This window comes from Metopolophium dirhodum, chromosome 4, assembly GCF_019925205.1.
Source record: "Metopolophium dirhodum isolate CAU chromosome 4, ASM1992520v1, whole genome shotgun sequence".
Classification (NCBI taxonomy): Eukaryota; Metazoa; Arthropoda; class Insecta; order Hemiptera; family Aphididae; genus Metopolophium; species Metopolophium dirhodum.
The window spans coordinates 40,017,639-40,039,903 of NC_083563.1; the positions used below are offsets into that span (position 1 = coordinate 40,017,639).

Below are 22,265 nucleotides of genomic sequence, written 5' to 3' on the forward strand. Positions count from 1 at the left end.
TACTACATATACGCGTAGATCGTACTATACATACTGCAGCAGTGACTGTGCGCAGAATTTTGACAGCGATTTTATTTTCTAAATGGATTTGAAATGTTCTAAATACAGTAATCGTCGACTCGGGTGTGATGACTGATATCAGTATGAATGTAGAATAACTGGGTGCTTAAAAATCATTCAATTCAAAATGCAACAAATATCTGCTGAAAATAATGTAAATAGGCGCGAAACATTATTTTATATCAGAGTCGAGTACAATTGACCAATAAGATAAAGTCTGAATCCCCCTCCATTATATCTTGTACGCCGCATGATCTTTTTTCTCATTCCAACAATGCCAACTTCCCATAACCGGATTTTGATATCTCTGTTCCACTTACCGGACCTTCAGAAATCCCACTAAACACTTACAAATCGTTTCTTTTGTAAGAAGAAAAATAAAAACATACTAAAATAAAATGCTCACTCAGAGTTCAACGAAATATCACGAGAAAACAAATGCATTGTGGTTTCTGTATCCATTTGTTCCTCGATAACATTATTTTAGTATTCGAGTGTTGAAATTTCAAACAATTTTAGACTTTGGAGGATATTATTTTTACAAGCTATACAAATATTAATACGATTATCATTATTTTATTCATTAACCAACATTAAGGATTATAAAGTAATTTTATTAGATCAAAAGTTCATAAAATCATATGCATTAGGTACAGTTAAGCCATTCTCTTTTAATTAAAATGTATTCTAAAAGAGCATTATTGTGAACATTCGATGGTAAATACCCAAGTAAGCCTATTAAAACATATTATTTGCTTTTTAATTATAAATTAATAAGGATTTACTTTTAAAATAAACTCAATAAGTCTTATTTTTTATTAGGAAAATGTAGAACCTGTATTTACAACATAATAAGCAAATAGTGGTATGATGAATAATAGATATTTAATAATAATTATAACAAAACGACAAGTTGAGGCCATATAAATTGATAAAATAATTGATTTGTACGAAAAATTCAGAAATGTAATATTATAATATTATTTTACTGTTAAATACTTATATTACCCTTCGCCGGAATATTTGGAGAATTATCTCCCGGTAGCCGTGTCATTATTATAGTACATAATTAATACATAATACTACTGAAAGAATAGTGACACAACAAAAAATTGTCGATTTTCGGGTTTTGATGATTCTAATACAAATTGCTCTGCTCTATCTTTTGGTTTACTTGATAAAATCTGAAAGCTTCACTAGAACTGAAATAATAATTGATGTCATTATTCTCGTTGAAAGTTTTTAATGTTTTTATCATTTTCTCGCTTGAATAATTGACCGACTTAATACAATTTAATCTTAAGCAAAACGACACAAACTAAGTTTTTGTAGAGTACCTACTCGCTATCTATATGGTTGTGAACAATATAAAATTATTAAAATCATATGAATAGAATCAGCCAGCAACCAAGTATTCTATTCTATTATTACCATAAAAATAATTTTGTTGAATTCCTGCTGCTTGATGATCGTCATTTTATTAAAGGAATAATATTATAATACTGTGGTCCATGTCTTAAACATAATAAATAATATTATATAAATGTATAATCATTAAGACCTGTGGTTACTATAAACTACAAGTTTCAATGGGTATATTTTAAATAATATTATTAATACAATTTTTTATTTTAATTGACATGGGTATAATTATATTTAATACTCAGTTTTCAGTTGTGCCACTATTCTTTCAGCAAGAAATATACACAAAAATGATTATTTCAGTCACGAACAGTGACATAAGTCAAAATGTTTTCAAATATTTGGTTATAACATTAAAAATAATTCATCCATTTACAACATCTACCAAGCATATTTTAATAATGATGTAATTTAACATATTTCTATCAAAACAGCATACAAATTTAATGAAAATTTGATTTGTAATGTACCTATTTTTTAAACCTTAAATAGCTGATTACCAACAGTTGTGTTTTTTTGCGTCGTGTCACTATTCTCTCAGTAGTTTTCTCGCCATTTATCGGATACCTACCTTAAATGTGTCTTATTGTTTATAATATACAAATATATTATATTATAGTCACTCAGACACTCAGTTTAATCAACTTAACAATACACTACCTACATCTATATCATGTATATTAATAATAATAGATACCAATATATAACATGCAATTCTCAAAATGTTGATGACTATTAAAACCGTGAACCTCCTATTTTATTATCTACCTAAACTGAATAGGTATAATATTATAACTGTTTATGAAGTATGACATAATAATTAACATTATTTTATATTGAAAAATACAAATACTACACAATTAATGTATATTTATTAGGCATCAAAGACTATTTTGCGATTACTAGTATGAAATTGTTTTTAAAACATAATATGCATAGTAATAATAGTATATACATACTATGTAACGTATATTTTTCGTCCAATGATTCCAGTGAATTTATATACATTATGAGTACTGATACATATAATCATATATTATTCAATTGTTATATATAAACCATTATATTTTTAAGACTAATATTATATTGTTTGTTACCAACGTTATACTGTATCCAGGTATCTTTGGTTATTCGATACACCCAGGGTTGAGCGGTAATCAGTTGCATGTATCAAAGTTATAAGTTAGGTACCCACCTGAATTTGTAACTTGTAACTATTGTAATCAGTAACATACATGTCAAGAAGATATCGAACTTTAAAATGTATCTCGTTACAATTTCTATTGTAACTTCAAATAAAAGATACATGTATATCTATATTGTTACAATCAAATAATAATTGGAAGATAATATCAATATCCTTTATGTTATAATTTTGAAATATTGAAATATTTTGTACCTATACCTAATGTACAACGATATAAAAATATAGGTATTTTTTTTTTTATTTAATACAATCATTTCCTATTGTTTTAGAGTTCGAACAGATTCACCTTATCATACGTGTGCAGTAGGCATATACACTAAACTAGGTTAGTTTCGTTATTTTTCTTTATAGGTTCATAAACATAAATAATTATAATCTTAAATTTGTCAAGTAATTTATCAAACTTAGTGCCAGTTACAAATATCCTAAGTATCTTGTATCGTGTAACAAGATACACAGTTTTAGTGTAAATTGTAACTTGTAACCAGTTAGGTATGACTAATTGAGTCATTCGCCCAACCCTGGATAATGGATATACTATAATATTATAGTATAATATGTGTTATGAATCGTGCATACAGTTTTAAATCAAAGTTACACATTAGGTACTCGATTTCTAGCATAATATTATAATAATATATTATTATCAAAACAACAATATTATTAAAGTAGGTATATCGGTTATGATTATGATGTTATGACAATTGGACAACGAGAATAGAATTAACAAGTAACAACAATAACTATATACATATCATTATCGTTTAATTGCATTGTTGACACATATTACTATTACAAAATGTCTATATTATTGATATAAACTATTAAAGACATTGACGGTACAACTACCTTTATTAAAACGCTTCTACACCACGGCCCCGTCTTATCACAGATGTTGTGTAGGTAGGATGTTGTGTATTCAATATAACTGTTTTGAAATATGTGTTAAGTAATATACAAATATTAGGTAGGTACAAGCTGAAATCATACGTCGTAACATTATCAATGGATCTTAATAATTCGTATGTGCTGCATTAAACAATTCATAATATTGCAGATTACAAAATAATAAAATGTAATTTCTTATAATTTATCAATAAATCGAATATCGGGCATAGCCAATATTATACATCATTACATCAATAACCTATACCTACGAAAATGTGCTAAGTCCGTTATTTCACATTTATTTTTACATTAGTATTGTAATTCTAAAATGTCTGTGTTATATTATAAATTATTTTGCGTTAGGTCAAAGGTTTCAATTTTTCTACCATCATCATTCGATTATCCGAAAGGAAGAAACGAAGGCCAGACATTATTCAATAAAGCAAAACTAGTGGAAAAATACAAGGGATCAGGACATTTACATAAACTGATCATAAATCATACTGGCGCTTAAGGCGCCGCAAGTATGGTTATATGGTTCACCTCCGCATTTCGCTACTGACTCGCGTCCAAAGAGGTTTTTGCATTGTCTAACAAGTATTGAAAAATCCATTAAAATCCAATAGAACCGATAATAAATTAAAATAAGCAATTCATTTACGTTTTAAGATCATTATTATTTATTACTAATATACTATTATAGCTAACGGGATGGTACAAATTTAACATAAATTATAATTTACATTTAAATAACATTTATATTGTACTATATAGTTACATGCTAATTGTTTTCGATTCTGAATGAATGGTTTAACAATTATGTGTGATTTTTATGTCTGGCGTATCTTTAGGAACAGTAAAAATGCTTCAGTTTTAATTTTTACACAGACATTGATAGTATAAAATTTGATTTAAACTTCTACCCTGTACTTTTGTAGTTAAAAAGTAAAAATGTAAAGTAATTTTCAAAATAATCAAGAAAAAACAATTAGGAAAATACCTACCTATGATAAATTTTTCACTAAATCAGTGTTCATAAATTCAATTTTGTTTTTTTTTTTAATCGAAATTTAAAAAATAAATAACTGAATAGATTTGAATTTTACATAAAAATATATTTATAATAGTATTTTCTGGACATGATATGATTTTAAAAATATTTTTTACTATTTATATAATATTTCAAAATGTCTTCTTTTTTAAGTTTTGTTTTCGGTTTCTGCTTGATAAATTGATCATAATATTATTATGATTATTATTATGATCGTAATTCGTAAGTAGAAAAAAGTATGAGAATATAATACAAGGTTCATTATAAATTTTCACCTCATGTATCATTAAAAATAGATAGGTAATCACATTTTTTCACAAGCGTTTAAGAATCCAATTTTTATAATACCTGACAAAACTATGAAAATATGTAAATTATTTCGTAGTTCAAAATTTATAAGATTCATAAGTTTAACACCTAAGATGTGAACTTTTGAACTATAGTAATAGCTGTATAGTATAGTAACATGATTCCTACTAAGTTTTTCTTTTGGAATTTAAAAATAGTTTAACGTAAAAACACATACATTTTTTATGAGTTTAAATTTTGATGATAGTGCTTGATATTCAAAAGTTATGTATATGGATTTATTCTCAACAGATTTTTTTAGTTTTGTTATTTAAAAAAAAATATATTATGCAATAACTTAAATAATAATTTAATATACCCGATAAAATCTTCAAAATATTCTGACAAACTTTAAGCTATTGTTTTATATTTTCAAATTTATTTAGTTTTTTTTTCAATAAAGGGTATTGAGAATTTTCAAATTCGACCTCCCAAAAGTACTAAATAGATCCACTTTGCTATCAGAAACCTTTACCAAATTTGATAATCCGTACTTTTTTCTACTAGTAAAAGTGTTTCCAGATACAAAAAAAAACAACACATCATTGTAAAATCAATACATTCATCTCTACGCTAAAAATCTAAAATATTATATTAATAATTATATAATAAATATACCTATGCGATTTGTTTTCGGCAAAAATAAGTTTATACCACTATATATAACTAGTAGCAAAATCAACAACTTATATAATTAAAAATACATAAAATACCATTAGGATTAAGTTCTAGATGTAAATAGTACTTTTATCCCAATGGCCATGTCGCCAATGGTATTTTTATTAATAAAAAAATAAAAATACATAGTAATATATCCATAGAATTATAGGCTGATAAGCCGGCTGTACTTAGAATCATTTTCGTATCGTTGAATTATTATTGAATTCAAATTTAACACATTCATCTAGACTTGGTACATACTTGGATATTGGTATAAACACCAAAAAAGAGAGATACAACTAAATTTGGTCAGGTATGAATCACTTGTAGATGTATATGTGGATATTTTAAATCTAATAGCAATGTCAAATGATTGCACATAAAAACCATAGTATCGAACAAAATTCAGCTGGTCCAAGATTGTATTAAAAACATTTCGACACTATTTGTTATTTATTTTTTCACCCGTTTCCCAATAACTTCAATGAATGCTTGAAAATTACCACTCTGAACCTGTGTTTAAATTTTAAAGTACCGTAAATACTGTCTATATTATGTCAAATTCACAATCAATTGATGTGGTCTCATAAAATATTTTGAGCAATATTTGTCAGAGCCTCGTATGCTTCGAATATGGATACATCGTACATTAAATAGATTCTTTGCCAGAATCTAAACACGTTTATGCATATACCCATGATTGTACAGGATAATTTATAAATTGAAATGTAACAATATAGATAAAATCAATATGAGGTTAGAGAGCCTGCAGATGGGTTTGTATTTCTTATCTATTATTTGTCATTTATTTTTATGCCCACTGTATTTTATGGACGGATTTAATGTGGAAACTTATCAAAAATATGAGTACTTGTCAAACTATCTGGAATTTTAGAGTAATATCACACTTGGCTCAAACTCAGTAGGTTGATCAAAATTTACATTTTGGTTAACGCACTTATACCAATTACACCAATAATCCGTATAATATGTTTAGGTACTGCTTTTTACAATGCAATATGACTTATTAGAAAAATTATAATAAGTACATAACTCTAAACTTTTACACGAGTGTATACAATTTTATTTCTAGTATTTCTACGTTAAATTTGTTTTTAACGACATATTAAACCGAGTACTATAATACATTTATCAGTTAAGTTATAACTTATAAGTTACAATGATACTCGTATTATTATTCTCATAAACATTAAAAGTGTATATAATAGATTTTCCTTAATGTTTACAATGAGTAACTTAACAGTATTCAAAATAAAAAAAAACTAATAAGTATTCTTTAGAAATAATTAATTTATGTATTCAAATTACTTATCAAAATACCTTATCGTAATGATGCCATTGAATAATAGATTTCAATATTCAGATTACGTTCTCCAGATACCATAACTGCTCCGTTGTTTGCCCCAAGTTTCAAATTTAGTGTGCTTCTATTGATTTTTCTTTTCCACTCCCAGGTTTATTTCAATAAAACTTACATTTCTTTTGGCTTTAATATAATTGTATAACGATAAAAAAAAAATGGTTAACTAAGATATTATTTAACTTTAAATACCTATAATATAAATGTACTTTTTTAAATTTACTAATTCTTCTTCGTTACGAAAAGGCGTATTTCTTTGTGGATGGTTCTAAAACTAATTGAGTTTTCTGACTGTGTAGATTAAAATTGAAAATAAATAGTTAAACCAAGTTTCTGTAACGATGTTGGAGCTATGAGTTATGAAAATCAGCTACTTCCATTACATTTAAAATCGATAACACATTTTTCACATAGCTGTTCAGTGCACACGCCTAAATCTTATATTTTTCTTATAGAGTGACCTCTTAAAAACTAATGATCTAACCGACACGATGGACCATAGAGCAACGCCCAACACTTAACGCCCAAAAATAAATCTTGGTATAGTGTGTATACTTGATGGTCTTTCCATTAAGCCATACGAAAAATATCGTTTTTACGTTTTGACAATTATGATAATTATTGTGATTGCATTTGTTAATCAAAATTTTCCTATTTATAAAAATGCTTTAATTTTAATCCATTTAAAACATGATGCGTAACGCGTTTGCCAAAACATAAACGTGTTGTCTAATGCATCGACGAATAATCACATTGTATATAGTATACGTTAGCGGAAGATGTGCAATCATAAAAGTATTTATACGTATTAAGTAATTTAATCTATATCTTACTTGGTGTTTTTCTAACTATACTAGACATGCAATTAAAAAATTACAAATTGCAAAATGTATTGGCCGAAAAGCATGGCGGTTTTTTTTTCTATGATTCACATATTTCGGTTTTTTTTTTTTATTTGTTATCGTAATGTTTTATCTGCACATATTATAATAATATGCCTGTTGTAATTACTTTTTGTTCAAGTTGTGTTGTGTATACCTACCTGGCTACCTACCTACGTTTAATAATTGTTAAGAACAAAAAAAAAATCCTTTTAGTTCGATCGCGTGTCATTAAAAAATAATAATATAAATTTCCATTTGTGTAGTATCATGCATGCCTATATCATATTGATCTCCGGCTATTCTACACCAAATATTATAAATAACCGATAGAATAATAGTTCTGACAACAACACGATTGTTCGACGTATATACCTGTGTACTTAATCGATAAAACAATATTCTAAAGTAGTGGTCTTCGAACATTGGGTTGACTCGTAAAGTCGAAACGCATTTTGGAAATATATTTCGTTTTTTCTGTAAATTTATGTCAGATTTTATATGAGCAAAAAAATCAAAATACATTTGTAATCAGGCTATAAGAATTACCTATACTGCAGTTATATTGTTTTAAATATGTATACTAAGTAGCGGAGCGAGGATTTTACTTTTGGGGGATGATAATTTGTTATAAGGAAGGCTTAACTAGGATCCAACATAATTTTGGTAATCTGCCGTTTCCATGGGTATAGGTACCTATAACATATAACATTTTAGACTTTTACAGTAACCTTCAAACAAATAAAAATGTTTATATGAATTCGTAAAATATGATGGACCGTATAGTATGTAATATTTTCAAAGAACATTGAATTCGTTTTTAAATTTTCCTGAAAAGTTGAGGAAAGTTACATGGTATCAGCCCTATCAGTAAAATATGCATTATATTAGGTACGTTTCTATATATCGTACAAATTTATAAAATTTACAATTTTTCAATGATTATTTTCATTTTGTTTTCACGTAGTCGTTTTGTTTGAAAAATTATAATACAATGATAATTTTAACAATCATTTATTTGTTATTTAATTAGGTGTTCAGGTTGTGTACGCCTGAGGAAATTATTATTTATGTAATTTTTATGATTGTTTTGTTCTTTGTTACAGCTGCGAAAGCACACGTCATCGACATTGTCGATCACTAGTGGGATGAAGGTTAGCGGTTCAGGTGGCCGAGGCGATAGCGGCGTAGTGGGCGAGGAAGCCGGCATAGCATTGGTTAGCATACATTCCGACTATCCCCGCTACACCGAAGAACGTACCGGGTTGGTGTGCAAGGTACTTACCTATATCATACTCGTAACCTTCTAATTATATTACCGTAGATATTATAATGTTGACGATTGCCCCTTCCAGTTAGTAGCCAGTGGGTAACCTACCCATAGAACAGCGCTTGAGTGTCTGCAAATTTCACTACGTAATAATTGCCACCTCTCCCGTTCTCCTGCAGATAATATTATTATACCCTCATAAATATCTACGTGTTTACGGCGCAGAGGGTATATTATTACAAGAGCACTCGTTTGATATGTAGGTACAACTGGCAGCGTGTGTCGTGGAAAGTAGGTAACGCAAACTCCGCGTGGCCCTCTTTTTATTATTTTTCTTAACGCATTTAAAAACCTAATTTTCCTCCAACCCACCAGCGCAATATTAATGGACTCGAAAATATCCAACCATAAAAATGAAAAATGTTCTACTTGAAAGTATAAAAAAAAAAAAAAAAACAAAAAAAAAAAAAAAGAAAAACAATGCAAGACAAATGTAGACCGTTCGGCCGTCCTGAAAACGTTATTCCGACAACGTTCTATGATTAAACCGCAAATAATCATCATCTGCGTTGTGTAAGATTTTATATTCTTTCTGGCTCCGTCGCCGACGGCCGTACAGCGTGGGATGTGAGAAAGACGACTTGGAAAACGCTACGGTATTATAGTTTTTGGATTTGAACAAAAACATCCACAATTTCGGTTTAAGTCTTTATATAATTGAAACTCAGACAAAACCACGCGTCCAATACACGGCACGAAATAATATGTTGTTTATACATTCGATTATAGCATACATATAGCACTATCATTCGATGTCATGTAATCCGAATAAAGTTTAATATTTATTGGTTTCTCCCTACCCCTTCACTGTTTACAAATGACAACAACGCATACAGCACATAATATTAAGTTTTGAAATACATCCGGAGTCACTACTTATTTGTGAACATTAAGCAATCGATTATATTATACTGCATGTCATACGATAACCCACACCATATACATAAATATTAATGCTATTACAATGATTTACAGTATTACCAGTGATATCCTCTATTCGAAATTGACTATTTAAGCTATCTATATAATCAATTCAAGCATACAAATTGAGTGTCAATTTACAATAAATTTTGTTACAACTATTTCAAAACGTGATTGAAATACATAGGTTTTTCATCTTTAATTTTTAATAAAATCTACAAATAGCATTTACTTTCATTGAATTGAATATGTGAATAAAAATACTCAAACATAATTATATTTACAAGCAAATACCCGTTATTACACATTCACTCCATATGATATCTTTGTAGGTTTTGGCAGAAATTAGTATTCAAACTCACATAAATATAATTTTAAATGTAGTACATAATATATTTTTAAAAAAAATCGATAGTAAGTTGTGGGTTTGTGACTTTTAAAAATAACAATTTAAAACTATATTTTAATACGAAATCATTCAAACATTTCACTTAATAACCTTTTACTTATTGATACACCACTCACAAATATTATTACTGATTTTTCAGTAGATTATAAAAACTAAAATGTAGTTTTCAAAAACATCTTTTTTTTAAATATACACTTTTTGAGATTGAATTAATTGATTGTTGATAAGTACTAATACGATTTACATTAATTTTATCTAAATTAATTATTTGTATTTAACTGTCATAAATACATAAATTTATTATTTATGACTTACATATATTATAGGAATATGAAACTGTTTTCCATAAGGGTGTAATTGTGTAAAGGTTTTTATCAATATTAATACTTATCTTTGACCAATTAATTATCTAATTTATTTCAACTGTCCCTAAGACATTTAGCTATTTGACTTATAAGTAAAAATTAATTTAATAATAAATAATATATTATATCTTGTATTCCTGTACGAGAATATACGATATTAAAGCTACAAAAATAGTTGGAATTTTAAAATAATCATATGAGATGCTTGTCATTTTTGTTATATATCTATATGCACCACTCTGTATATTCAAATAACCCATTTAATGTTATGCATATTATTAATATTCGTACTCTGTGTGTTTATATAACTCATCATTTCATCCTTAAATTAAAATATACGGCGCGGGGTACAACTTTGCATAATATAATATAGGCACTATATTATGCACTTCATTAAAGTTCAGTGAAAAAATTATATTTTTACGCAAAATTTAACCTTTCCTGAACGGAAAGGATAAAAAAATCTTTACTTATTCCATTTTAAACTGATTCAACATTTTTCCGCCCCACTGTAGATAATCACTACCGGAGTATCGAGGATTTTCTTTTTGCGTCTCGACTTCCTCGCAATTTGCTTAAGATCCCGCGTGTGTATACTGGATTAAGGTCGAGAAATCTGCTTTACGCCGGTTTCCATAGCTCTTCCACTCATACTAACAAATACGTATATGTGTGTGTGTGTGTGTAATAAAATACCACGCACGACGCACCCACACAGCTGAACACTCCTCCTCATTTTTAGACGCTTTACTAAAGCTCCGAGAAATCGCTTGGAAGACCGAGTGAAACCTTTGGTAGAATCGATAGACTCGCTCATAGCACCGGTTAGAACAAACGAACCATACATTTTAATGCCAGCAATCTCTTTATGACAATATCTCAAGTGCTTTAATAGCATGTAAAAAAGATAAACCGTTTGTGATAAGACAATGATATTTATCAAACGTCATACATTCGGAAAATCATTAATCAAATATTATACTCGTACGATTCGTTGTATTAATTATAATATATTATATCCAACGACCCGGTAGGGTCGCGCTAAGTATAAAAAAGAGCACCATAAAATAATAAGAAAATAGCGCCTAAAATACGCGCATAGACAAAACACACACTTAACTGCCGCACAACATAAAACAGCAGAAAACACGATTTACGGAAATCAATTTCTAGAGAAAGCTTAGCAAATTCGTAGTAAAATAACTAAGTTTGAAAATACAATAATCTAATTGGACATTTTGCAAAGAAGTGTGTGGTGAAGTTTTAAAATCATTTTGAACATTATCAACAGAGTTATAGCCAATTTCACTAGAAATTATTGTAGCGTATTTTCAACAATTTATTAGATAATATTCCCCGCGGCCCGCATTACAATGCTCTATCCAACACCTAAGGTAACCATTAAACAAAAAAACAGAAAAACATCATTGTAAAACTATGTTCCCGAAATAATAAGGTATCAAATAAAAATTAGTGATATCCCAACAAAAACACTCCGCTATACTCCGTGTAAAAAAACGCTAAGTATGAGCTAAAAGTTGTGATATCATTTTAAAGGTAGCTAAGTCTTTGAACAATAGATATCATTTATACACCATGTATATGGGAAGACCAGACAAAAAAAAATTATGCTACTTTAACGTATAACAAAAATTGTGGAAATTATATGGTTAATACTTAATAATAAATAAATAATTCAAGAAATATACTCATGTCAGGAAATTCTCAAAAATAATATTTTGAAAAAGTTATTAAGTTCTAAATTATATTGACTAAAAAAATATTGATATTTTAAAAAATTCTAAAAAATAAATTACTTGATTTCGATAAATGTTTTTACCATTAAAGTTGTTTTTATAATCAGATTTACAAATTGGCTATTTTGAATTTTTCTAAATTTTTTATTTTCTGTATTAAATTTTTTTTATATTATTTATTTATACTTGTAACGTAAGTGACTAAATATTATGTATAAAAAAAAAACTTTTAGAATATTGAATAGAACAAAAGTTATTTCATCTGTCAGTCTTCCTGTGACTCCCTGTGAAGGCTAATATCAAAATAATTTTTAAATAATAAAACCTATGGGTTTCTGTATCAAGTACCTACAGATTACAGTATACAACTGGAATAAATTTTAAATTTAAATATTAAGTGCAAAAGGTTAAATGTTCAATTTATTCAGTTGTATGAGTATGGTTTTTTTTTTGCAGGGTACCAGCTTAGTAGGTTCCAGTGGTAATATAACCGGCAGTAAACACAAACCAAACGTCGGATACAGACTGGGTAGGCGTAAAGCACTTTTCGAAAAACGAAAAAGAATCAGTGATTACGCTCTAGTGATGGGAATGTTTGGAATTATAATCATGGTCATCGAGAATGAGTTGGCCAGTGCAGGAGTATACTCGAAAGTAAGTCTATAATATACTATTATTTATAATGTGATCGTTAGGTACGTGTCTATCAACAATATGTAATATTCCCACAGCTTAGAATATGAAATGGTTTATTTTGATGATTACTTACTCAGAGTTATTTGGATACTTACATAAATATTGATATTAAAAACAACATAAATTATAAATATGTCAACATTTCCCAATAAAATATATCTATAAACGATTTAGCTTGATATACAATTCAAGCTACAATAATTATATTTAATTAATACCAATACCTTTTATGGTCAAGTAATTTATAATCAACGACAGTACTCATATTAGTAAGTAGAAAAATGTTCTGAGTTATATTCAAATGTATTTATTTAAGTACTAAGAGTTGTTAACTAATAAAGACTTACAACTATAATTAAATCTTTATATTTTATCAAATAATTAGTACCTATGTATCCAATCATCGAAATTATTTGTTTAGTTATTTAATGTTATTTAATTTAGTGGAATATTAAACAGCAATAATAGATACATATAGTTTTATCCAATAAAAATATCTGTACGGCCTAATTCGTATATATCTGATGACTAATAAGTATATGGCATAGCGACTAAAATTATTATTATTTAAACAACTTTAAATTGTAGCTTAATGAAAACGTTATTGATTATGTTATCATGAATACATACTATTACACTTAAATTTAAATGATATTTTGATTAACGATTACTTCTTCTAACAATATATATTCTTACTGAATACCTATACTTCAACTATACATATTATATAATTGTAACAATTGACAATTATACATATATTTCAAAAACTAAATTAAAAAGAAAATATATTAATAAGGTTTCAACTACGGATTCAAAGAAAAACTACATAATATTATATAATGTATAATTTTTTTCGCAAACACAATAAAATATTGCCAATAAAATGAATAAGTACATAACAAAATACCATTACATAATATATTTTTGTATAAATATTAGTTTTAGGGTTGTGACAAATACATAATATAACACCTCTATAATAGTCATTACTAATAATTATACTTAAAATAGTTATAAAAATAATCCATACCAAACAAAACAAACATTTTTAAATATACAAGATTTTAAATGAAAAGGAAAAATGATTATAATTTATGTAACCAATTATTTTAAAAGTCAACAAAGTCAATTTATAGTAAAAAATCGGATTATATATTTACTATTCTGAAATAGATGAAATCCATAAAAATCTGATAAAAATAAAAATACATTGATAATTACATTGATAATACGAATTCTACTTATTATATAATGTAATCGTAAAGTTGTCTTATTATATTCTCATCACAAAAACAATAAATATCTAATTAAAATTATAAAACTGTAAATACCAAGTACCTACACTTTATACAAAGCCTTATAAATTTATTGTAGGTATAGAATAATTATTTAAAACCACTTGTCAAAATAAGTATTAAAAACGTAGTTTCATTCTTTAATTTTGAATTAGGTATACAAACAATTTGTAACTAAATTGCATAACGTTATACAAGTACTTGTTAACAAAAAATATCAATGTTATGTAAATAATTAAACTGTAAGACAATATTATTGACAAATATCGATAAAATAATTTTATATGAGACATTAAAGCCATAAATCATGAAAGCTTGTTAGGAAAATCAATGAAAACCCAAAAGCACAGTAGTAGACCTTTATTAATATAATAATATAACAACGAATCAAGTTGCAGTTCAACAGCTATTGATGAATGGGAAACCGTGTAACATAATACAGACTACTGAGCTTATTTTAAAGATAAAGAGGGACAAAATGATAGCGGGTGAGTGGTAACTCGGTTCAAATGAGAATTGAACAAATTAAACGGATAATAGAATTGTAAAATTAATTAGTTCTTCACATTACCTACTTGAACATAAAAACGCATTGATTCCTTAAAACATTAATATTTTTATTTTAGTTTCAAATAGTTGAAAAAGTATTGTGCTCCGGTAAACGAATCAAATTAAGTAATTATAATTGTTTTAAGTTAAACGTTTTACTACGCTAAACTGCTAAAGTACTATGATAATATGCAATATGCACGACCTATGTAGATTGTAAATACAATTGTAATCAAACGAATCATAATACTTAAAATATAAAACTAGAATTATAATATTCAAACGCAACATGTTGAACCTCATGAAAAATAGTGGAATACGTTTCACGGAATAAAGTATAAACAATTCACATATTTTATAAAAGTATTTTCGTTAAATTTTGGGCACTGTAAACTTTTAAAAATAAGTTAGTGAAAAACAAAAACTTAGCTTGTAAACGCCATTTATTTCCAATTTCATATTCTTTCCAATAACTTAAATCAAATTCTTGAAATATTTCCAGTTCACCAGTTATTACACAGTATTAGCCTCCTATTTCAATTTGGATTTTGGAGTAAAGCAATTTTTCATGCACTCCGCTTACTTCTGCTGCTAACACCCTTCACGTTTAGTTTTATTATATTTACGTCAATATAATATATAGCTGATTGAAATCTTGTTTACGTCATTTTATTTTAAAATTTATTTATCCATCCATAATAATTGAGCATATATTTTAATGATAACCTTAGTACCACACTGATAGGTACTAATGTTCAAGTCAAATTTATTTCATATTTGTATTAAAATCAATATGTTACTATTTTCAGTTTTAGTTCAAAGATTTAATGCTTGATGTATAGGTATGCGTTTATATGTACGTTGTATAGACTAAGTCCTATAAAAATTGTTAAAGAATGGAGGGAAATAATTAATACAACGAAAAGCCCATAGAAAATAATTATCAAAGTATGAGAAATGGAAAATGTTTCTGGAGAAGGCTATGTGATATGTCCAACTCACAAAAAGGGATATATGAAGGATTGCTATAACTACCTAACAAATAATAGTGATTTTAAGCGTACCACATAAAATGTACTCAAATTTTATTAAGGATACAGATGAAAGGGAAATTTGCAAATGATGGATATCGGGGTGCTAATATAAATATTTAATGAAAATTGCAAGTCTTTACCATTTCGGAAATACAATCAAAAATAAATAGCAGAAACTTGTTTTACTTGGAAATTCCCGTTTTTCTCAATTATTTTGGAAAGTACTGGCAAATTTTTACTTCTGGCTCCATAGTACCTAACCAGAAGGTGACAAAGCTGAACATCTTTTACCGTTTTACTGCTCCAGAGGTGATGATAGATATACAAACAAAAAACTGATATCGTTCTAAAACCAATAAAATCATTGCTACGTTAAAAACTGAAATATCAATAACTGGTTTTCATTATTTTGTTTTATAAGCATTTAAAATTAAAATCTTGGGGTAATATGTGATATACAATATTAACTACAAAATAAATTATTAGGTAGATAAATATGTACGATGTGCCTATGAAATTATTAATTTAAATAAGTTAAACCTCATAAACAAATACATGATGAATAGTATATATTATCCTATAACAAAATAAATAGAACAATTATTTTCGTTAAGACTTAAAATCACTTCTAATAGTTCTTGATATAAATATTAATAGAGTATCAAATATCCTTAGAAATAGAAACCAACAGACGATGTCCTCTAGAAATCAATTTTTTTTTAATTTTCAAGGAACTGGAGAGATAGGAACACTAGACAACTATTATACAGCAGTTCTCCGGATTTTATTCATTATACCTATTTACTACAAAACCGACTTAATTCTTTACCATCAATAAAATATTCTTTTTAACCGTCTTAGCAAAGCGAGTTTCCTGGTATTTTTCTTTTCTTGAATAGTTAATACCACAATACCACAAATAAATATTGTACACTCACATTAAAATGCAAAATTTAATTTAATGTTTGTATAACATGCCTATTGCCCACGGGTTCTCTGTTATTAGGTATTATTCATATTAATATATTTTAATAATATATATCATGCATTATTTTATGTAAGTGTTCACGAAATAGTAAATACGATGTTTCACATATTAGGTATTTATTAATGTAGGTTATTCTGGGGAAACATTTAAAAATTACAAAGAGATTAATAATATAATCTATATCCACGTTATTTTTGTATAAATATACAATATAGTTACCTATTATAATACAGTACATTACACAGCACATTGTTACTCAGCTACGCGTAATTAAATATTGGTTAATTAATGAGTTATGTTTTTGAGTGTTCTACTTCTCATTTCATATTAAATGTTGATAAACAAACATGTTAATGATCTTCTATAGGTGTTTAGAACACTTAAACTAATAAATAATTAGGTAGCTAACAAATTACATTATAGTTCATGTACAACCGTTCGATTAAAAGTCCCCTCGTTCTTTAAAATAATGCAGGAATAGAAAAGTATTTACATACGTGAATTTATTATTTATATTCAGGCGTGTGCGAATTAGCTCAATGTCACTACCAATGCGAAAGGTCGGTTTAGGTAGATCGATTGGTTGAGATTCTATGAGCATAACATTCGTCACGGTGCTGTCACTATAAATAAGCTAGGCATTACCACCTTGCGACACGATTAGAGTAGTGACAAGATATCTCGATTGTAGACATAGGTAATATATTTCAACATTTTACGAATCGATCTTTTAGTAACAATAGGGGATGATGGAAAATGTTTAGTTGCCGACGGAGATCAATATGGGACATTTTTCAACGAAACTAAAATTCCGTTTGTAATGGTGTACTATTTGAGACATTTTGCCTTTTTAGTTGCTTTGCTGCCAATATGTACCTAGCTACAAAAAACGAAAATAGTAAAGCTTCAGTTAATAAATTTACTATAACATAAAATGTATACAAAAAATTGCAAATAATATTATATTGATTACGTACAATAATATTTCGCATAATTTGTATTTGTGAATATAACTACAGCAGAAAAATATTTCAATACATATCTTATATTAATACTTGGGTATTGAAAAACAATATAAATAAAAATAAATATCAGATAAGTTCAACCTAAACCATAATCAAAGTCCCCTCTCGTCCTATGCTCCATTCAAATCCATTTCATATATTTTCTAGGTATGCTAGGCACTCGTTATGAAGATCATAACTTTGTTCTAAGTTGTTAGCTAATTTAGGGGCGATTGTAAATTCTCCCGATTTTAATGACATGTAAACTCTCCCGATGGTAAACTCTCCCGGGTCTACTTCAGTACTACTAAACTAAAATAATTCAGTCCGTCGCCTGTTATCATACGTTGTTATCACTTATTATTTATTTTATCATTAGTAAGTTTTGTTAAAAATGTAGACTTGCTTACTCTTAAGTTATAATAATATTATGTCTGATACCTAATGTGTAATATGATTATGATTATGTGTAAATGTGTAATAATGTAATTGTTTTTACTTATTCTCTATTCTACTTTTTGCTTGCATCGGTATAACTAATAACGTCTTCTACATTGACAATTTCAATTTCTTCGCATAATGTGAATATTATATATAAGTGCTGTGCATTTATTCACACTACATTTCCATTTGACTTCACTATACTCGATTATAGTGTTGATTGTTAATGAAAAATAAATGAGGACATAATCAACACTTCTTTGTTCCGTTGACTTAAAACATACATAAAACTTTGTTGAGCCATTAAAGTCAATATCGGTCAATAAATATAGGTTAATGGTAATTAAATATTTAAATATTTAAATAACATTATAACAAATACAGGTTAACGGTAATACAATTGATAATAAAAATTTAAAATGATAATCACAATCTCTGCAGTGTAGCCAATTTATAGGGTACCAATAACATTTAAAACCTAACCTCGGGAGAGTTTACACATTTCCTTCAGGTAAACATAATGTTGACCCGGGAGGGTTTACATATTTCCTTCAGGTAAACACAAAGTTGACTCGGGAGAGTTTACACATTTCCTTCAGATAAACAAAATATTGACCCGGGAGAGTTTACCATCGGGAGAGTTCACTAGTCTTAAAATTCAGGAGAGTTTACCATACAATCGGGAGAATTTACCACCGCCCAAAATACTAAAATGAACTTCGTATTCAGAAATGGGAGAAAGAAGGGTCTAAATTAGGGTAGCGGTAAACTATCCCGATTGGATGGTAAACTCTTCCGATTTTTAAGACTATAGTAAACTCTCCCGGGTGAATATTTTGAGTAATATTTAGACCCTTCTTTCTCCCATTTCTGAATACGAAGTTCATTTTAGTATTTTACATAAGTACTTCTTATTAGTTGCCTATTTCTAATTGAAATAAGTGATCTTAGCCTATATTACTTGTTATAGGTGCCATCTGTTAATTTGAATAATTTATCTATATTCCATTAAATAAATAAGTGCATTTTTAAAAGCTTACAGAATAATGCTGAAATATAGGTTTTTTTCCAGATAAAATAATGATATATTAATATTCATGTATTATAATATTACATGGTCTAAATATATATATATAATTTTTACATTAATAATACTAAATACCATATAACCATAAGTAAAATACTGTAGAATTTATCTAAATGGCTTTCTTTGTTACTTTTTTTATCGTAAATATACATAAAAAAATCTTCATGTTTATCACGAACTAGTGTCAGTTTTATTTTTTTTTAAAGTATAATATAACAATTTAAAAAAGTAATGTTAAGTTATATATGTACTACACGTGTAGAATAAAAATAGTTTTATTATTTATAAGATTTAGGTAGGTAATATAAAGACATTTTAAAATAAGAAAACAAGAAGTTTGCTTTTAATGTGCTTACATCATCTAGATATTAAATGTATCATTAAAAAAACCAACCAATACAAAAACTTATATTTAAAAATTAAAATAATTAACATCTTAAAAAATAACAGAAATACACGTAAATTTAGTTTAATATTTGAATTACCTATTTGTGTTTTCTTACAACTAATGCAATTTCGTATACATATGAAATTTAATGTATTCACAACTTGGAAAGTTAACATTTTAAAGTAATAAACTGATAAAAAATCTTTACTAATAAAATATTTAGTATCGGATAGTTTATAATTGTATTATATTAAGATAATTGGTACTTAATTAATTATCAGATATAGTATATAAATTAAAATATAAAACAACTTCAGTGTTGTTTCAATTAAATAAATATATGAATACATATTATGCACTATAGGCACTGAATTCCTTTTTTTAACATTTATTAGAAAAAAATACAATCTATTAAATGTATTTACAATAAGTATAATATGTGACCATATAGTTAGTTATTTTTACACCAACATGAAAAAGAATAGATCTAAGGGATTACTCAGCAATAGACTTGATGTATATATATAAATAAATAATATATTTGTTTGGTCAATTTTTTTTATGATAATAAAATTCTACACAGGTTTTTCTTTAGCTTTCTTGGAGAATTGTCTGGGATAACTTTGTTGTCAAGAGCAAGTGCTTGGTCAATCAGTGGATTTGAATTATTTTCACGTGGGAGCGAAACAGTTTGTTTGTAGATGTCACTACTTCTGAGATTATTTGAATTTTTAAGTACTAGTGGAGGGAATGATTTGAGTCATAAAATGGAACATTTGTAACCATAATATGTAATGATATTGATTTGAAACTTTATATTTTATCAGTATTCATTGAATACCGGCTTAAGAAGGATTTTATATAGTATAGGAGTTTATTTTTTAGGCTAGATTTTAAGGACTTTCCTAAAAAATAGTAATGAGAATTATGTCTGGAGTTTCTACAGGAGCTTCGTTTGTATAATAGTCCCGCTCAGTTTTTTAAGTAATATAATTTCAACATTAATAAATTTGTAGTTCACCGTATTTTAAAATTGAAATGATAAAAATGGGAGCTTGGATAAAAAAAAAATTGAAACGTTATCTATTCTTATTTCACCTAATACTGTCAATGTGCTACTTTTAGTGCATTTCGAACTATCGGAAAGTAGTAAATGACGTCAAGTGTATTGCTTTCGATATAAAATAAGATACTTGGTATATTTTGAACAACACTTTCAAAAATTTTTCAATAATAATAAATAATAAAAATAAGAATAAAAACTTTCGAACGGTATGTTTTACCGAGAGCAAAACTTATTATATTTATTATAAATATAATATATTTAGAAATATTTTCACTTTGTATTTTCTTTACAAATAATGAGCTTTAAAAAAATAAATCTTGATTTATAAAACAGTTAGCAGCTTGCTAAAACAATATATTACCTGAAGTTTTAAAGTTGTTTAGGAAGTTTATAACAAAAATATTTTTTTAATACATTGAATTATCGTTTTTCGTTTAAATTCGATACTGTATAAAAAAACAATTTATATTTATTGCAGGATATACATACATACACATTCATATATGATAAATATATTCGTTTATATTATACATGATAAATATATATATAACTTGAAAATTATCTAATGACGTATTTTTTTGGTTTTTGTTAAATCTTCATTTGTTTTCAATATTATAGACCTGAGCTATTTAACTATTGCATCTTTAAATGTTGATCTTTTTTTGTTGTTACAAGAACTCGAATTCATAGATATTTCACAATTAATTATCTTACTATGTTTTGTAGAGTTCCTATGGCAACGTTATGGTTATGGTACGTTAGACGTTAGGTAATATTATGCTCAAAAACTACTTTTTTTTTGCTGGAAAACAATTATTGTGATTTCAATAAAGAACGATTTGTTATAATACAATATTTAATATACATATTTCAAGTAATAAAATAGTTAAACACTTAAAATGTTCGGGCTTAACATTTCACCTTAATTATTAAATCATAACATAGGTATCTAATTTAAAATAATTATAATTTTATTTTTATTTACAATTATTATTATGTTGTTACTTTTTTCCACTGAAGTATTAATTATTTTTAAG

General features: G+C 27.0%; 1 protein-coding gene across 5 annotated transcripts in view; it reads left to right on the plus strand.

The window, feature by feature from the left end:
* LOC132943737 (small conductance calcium-activated potassium channel protein-like) overlaps positions 1 to 22,265 on the plus strand; it is a 260,695-nt gene that overhangs the window by 212,016 nt on the left and 26,414 nt on the right. For all 5 annotated transcript variants that reach the window (XM_061012815.1, XM_061012817.1, XM_061012814.1 and 2 more), the window contains 2 exons: positions 9,005 to 9,175; positions 13,137 to 13,334. In XM_061012815.1, the coding sequence (XP_060868798.1) occupies positions 9,005 to 9,175; positions 13,137 to 13,334 (369 nt within the window). The remainder of the gene's footprint in view (positions 1 to 9,004; positions 9,176 to 13,136; positions 13,335 to 22,265) is intronic.